A 4,267-nucleotide genomic window follows, 5' to 3' on the forward strand; every position below is an offset into this window, starting at 1 on the left:
TTTTAGTTTCAGGTATCATCGATTTGGAAGTGAAGAGCTCGAATTGATCGCAGTGCACACAATTATGATTTTTGCAATGAATGATTTTGGGAGGAACTCTGATAAATGTTTTACTTAATGATGATTTGAAATGTTTGGAATAAATGGTATCAATGTTTTAGCTATATTAAAAATGAAATTTTTACCCTTGTTTTTTTTTTTTTGGGTCGTTACATTTTTGTGGCTTCCACAATAGTGTGAAAATATATCTACTTATTTACCATGTCTTAATGTGTTGCTATGGGGCACAACAATGATCTTAGACAATCTTTCTAATAACAACAATGATATACTTTGTGCTCAATAGACTTTAAGCCCAAATTTTAGTTAATTATACATACATATGCATTTTTCTAGTAAGTAGCAAGGAAGCCTCGAGTGGCATTTTTCATTTTTGGAAAGTATCAAGTTTACATGATACTTGTGCTTACTGCATAGTATAAGAGAGATGGTGAAGATGGCAACTTTCTCAATGTATCTATTGCGCATTTCTTAGATGGATAATGATGTATCTAGTTCATTGTTGTAACTAGAATGTTTAAGATTTAATCTTACGCATTACTCTCGTAACTTTAGTTTACGAAACATTTAATGCAAAATATCACTTTTTACTAGCTTATGTTTTTTACAAATCTATATTCTAATAAAAGAATAGTTTTATTCTAATTTGGACATGTGTCATTCTATTAGGCTTCTTAATTAATGCATATGTTATTCTCTTTTTGCCATGTGTCACCCTATTATGTAATCTAATTAATGCATGTCATTTATCAACCTATTGATTATTCATTTCAAATTTCAAAATTTAAATTTACCACTTTAAGTACATTAAATTAATAACATTAGAATAAAAATTAAAATAAAATTAATACAAATTATAAAGTGATATAATTTCACATATTTATTTAAATCAATGTTTATAATTTCATATAACTAAAACAATCTCTTAATTAATAATTTATTTAAAATAATTGATTAATAATTTTGAGTTTTTATAATAAAAGTTCAATTACTTTGTACCCGTGATTTCCACGGTTATAAACTAGTATACATATAACGGATATTAAATATTGCATCTTTTGATTATGAAATTACACGCGGTTTGTAAGAAGACCATTTTGTTGCATAAACTGAGAACCATCTAACCCTTTTCTTAATCCAAGAAACATAAGTGATTAAAATGTTCCAAGTCTTGCATCTAAGATACGATTACCACCACATTGACAAAGATAATTGGATCGAACTAAAGATAGAACAATTTAAATTTTCAATATATAGAACTTTGATTTTCTTAACATGACATGACAGAACAGGTTGTATTGTATTTAGGATACTGACAGTCTGCATAAAGTAATCACAAAGCTGAAGGAGAGGTACGGTCGGCCACTATCGGTAACCATTCTTTGAAAAATGTCTGCGAGTCAATATCCGCATGACTCAAGGCCCCAAGGGGAGTGACAGTTATCTGAAAATATAACCCAATTGTGATATTTATTAATTAATTAATTAAATAATAGGAGCACTTAAAAAAAAGTAAGACAAAGGTAATCACATATCCTTGTTTAAGGTAACAATAATCGGTTTCACCCTCTTCCACATGGCCTCCCTTCACCTGAAAGGATGTATGAAAGAGCATTAAAAAATTTGAGTCATTAAAAAACTGGATGAATAAAAACTCACAAACCTCTCTCTTGAATAAAAGCTGTTCTTGTGAAACAGAATTAGCATCAGGATTTGATGCTACTGAATTTGACTCCATTGTCATTGTTGATAACATCTGTGCACCTTGTGCATCACTAGAAACTCGCTTCCAACCCATTTTAACAATACTTTTTCCTTGCTTAGTCAGCTTATAACCCTAATAAAAAAAAACATACAATTACAATTTACAAACAAGAATAAAAATCTAAACTCACTCACCTTATGATTGAGAACATTTGTTGGCAAATCTACATTCAAGAAACATTTTTGAGGAAATGTTTTAGTCTTGATTTCAACAAGAATTGAACTTATTAAAGGTAAACAAGCTTCAGCAGCAAGTGTGAAGTCATTGATGCTGCTTGTACCCCCAACCCTGTCACCCAATGAGATTTGTGATAGATTATTAGAATCAAAATGACCTAATTAACCTCATGTAATGTAGTGAAGAAGTTTACACATACCAATCATATGATATTGAAACAGATGGTAAACCATTGAAAAAGGCCTCCCTAGCACCTGCCACTGTCCCTGAGTAGACACTGTATTTCAAGAAACTCTGGTTAGCATTTAACCCTAAACAAAAATGTAAGAGAAAAAAAAATGAAGAGTACAAAAATCAGGAATAAACACAAGGGAATCTAAGAGAGAAAAATGATACTAACATGTGATAACCACAGTTGCTGCCCATATTTATGCCACTTAATACCTGTAAAGAGTAACTACAACAAATCAGAAGGTTTTTTATAAATCATAAATCATAATACAATATGCACTAAGTTTTGTAGAATTGTGTTGGATGCATCCAACAAGGCAAGAAACCAACTATATACTATAGTTTATAAAATTTTTTTATCAAAAAACAAATTTATGGTGAAGCTAAAAGATATACCAGATCAGGTACAGAAGAAAATAGTGCCTTTGAGATTCCCAATGAAGTACAGTCAGCTGGAGTTCCTGCAAAGCATTATTACAAAAAGATTTATCAAATCAAAACCAAAATATAAGAGTTAGTCTGTATATATTCAGTCAAAAAGGTATGATTATTCAATTAGATATGTGAATATATAGAGTAAAATGTGGGTTATAAACCAAGATGATGATAAACCCTAATGACAAAACGTATATAAAAGATATGAATACCCTTTATTCAATAGTATAACGATTCTCTCTATCAATATAGGAACAAGGAAATTTATGGATATGATTAAGATCGTTCAACTGTTCAATTCAACATGAAACTGACCAGAAACAGCAAAGGCTGTGGCTCCGTTAATGTCGATTCGTTTTGCGGAGAGAGGATGACGCCAAGTAATAGAATGACTGACAGCTGACTTTTCCCTGTAAATATGATAAAACGTTAGCATTAAACTCCAGTTTTTCAGTCAATAGTGCAGATTTACTTCAAATCTTCTCTCCTTTGTTTGTTCATGTGTTCCGATTTGTGTACATTCAGAACCAAATTGCAGACAAATATGGCAAGAACGCGTTAGTATAAAAGGGGGAAGACGAACGTACGAATCGGGGGCGCAGACCAACACACGGTATTGATTGGTGGAGACGAGGACACGAACTAGAGCCTGCAGACCCGGTGCATCAATTCCATCATCGTTTGTCACCATGATCGTCGGCCGATCACTGCCGGCATCATCTCCAACAGTATTCGGATTTTCCATAAGTAAAATCCCTAAAGTAATCACAGAAAGAGAATTCAACTTCGAGGATGAATAGTATGGAGATCGTAGAGGTCAGTGATATAGTGAGTGAACCTGTCACCAATATCAGTGATGAAGCCGAACAATGGAATCTTATAATCGAATCGATTTGTCCGGTCCAGTTTAACAAAACCGTAGCGTTTGGTTTGTAATTTTCGTAAATCATGACAAACCAAATCGAAAGTGAAACGTTATTATCAAAAAATTTATTAAGTTTGTAATTTTATAACCGGTTTCTTTAAAATGATACTCGGATAAAAACACTTAAAATTTTTTTTTATTGGATCTTGATATTTCCATTTAATAGTTTTATTCATCCATTTAAAACAGATGTTTAGACCTTTTTGTCCTTGAATTAATATTGGATAAATAAAAACGTGTTCACTTATACATTTAAAATCGTGTTCACTTACTTTAAAAAAGAAAAATTTTATTTATTTATTTTTTAGAAAAAGAAGTTTTGCATTGAATCTTATGTTCATAAAGTTACTAAGATAAAACATGTTCGTCACTTTTTACAAGCAAACAAAAGTTTTCAGTTAAACCATTTAATTAAAAATATGGTATTTTATATTCTTTTGACATTTGTCATTTTAACCACATAATTTGTCAATTTTGTATTATGTGGCATTTTATATTTACATAAAAAAAATTCAACAAAAATATTCGAATCAAATGCATATCAGATATTTGAAGGAATGCATATCTCAAATCACAATAAAATGTTAAAAAAAATGTTTGACCATAATAAACATTCATTGTACTGAATTGCATATCATCACTTGATGATTTAACAACACACAATCCTTCATGTT

At 30.7% G+C, this 4,267-nt stretch overlaps 1 protein-coding gene across 2 annotated transcripts; it reads right to left on the reverse strand.

Moving 5' to 3' along the window:
* Window positions 1-1,283: 1,283 nt before the first annotated feature.
* Window positions 1,284-3,653, reverse strand: LOC111890785 (uncharacterized). Of its 2 annotated transcripts, XM_023886873.3 has the most exons (10): window positions 3,507-3,650; window positions 3,256-3,424; window positions 2,984-3,078; window positions 2,630-2,694; window positions 2,403-2,446; window positions 2,202-2,279; window positions 1,960-2,113; window positions 1,724-1,897; window positions 1,592-1,651; window positions 1,284-1,504 (listed from the first exon to the last, which is right to left on the reverse strand). In XM_023886873.3, the coding sequence occupies exons 1-10, from the start codon at window positions 3,616-3,618 to the stop codon at window positions 1,394-1,396; spliced, it is 1,062 nt and encodes a 353-aa protein (XP_023742641.1). In that variant the 5' UTR covers window positions 3,619-3,650; the 3' UTR covers window positions 1,284-1,393. The 2 variants fall into 2 exon arrangements, with proteins under 2 accessions (XP_023742641.1, XP_023742640.1); XM_023886872.3 differs by having other exon boundaries at window positions 1,592-1,897; window positions 3,507-3,653.
* Between the last annotated feature and the right edge of the window lie 614 nt (window positions 3,654-4,267).

Source organism: Lactuca sativa, chromosome 5 (assembly GCF_002870075.4).
Source record: "Lactuca sativa cultivar Salinas chromosome 5, Lsat_Salinas_v11, whole genome shotgun sequence".
NCBI lineage: Eukaryota > Viridiplantae > Streptophyta > Magnoliopsida > Asterales > Asteraceae > Lactuca > Lactuca sativa.

Excerpts from the sequence above, each read along its gene's own strand:
- LOC111890785 (XM_023886872.3), bottom strand. The coding sequence starts at position 3,618 with ATGATTTACGAAAATTACAAACCAAACGCTACGGTTTTGTTAAACTGG. Across the intron at positions 3,079-3,255 it reads TTGGTCTGCGCCCCCGATTC|GGAAAAGTCAGCTGTCAGTC; the intron begins GTACGTTCGTCT and ends TCATATTTACAG. Across the intron at positions 2,114-2,201 it reads GTTTCAATATCATATGATTG|GGTTGGGGGTACAAGCAGCA; the intron begins GTATGTGTAAAC and ends ATTGGGTGACAG.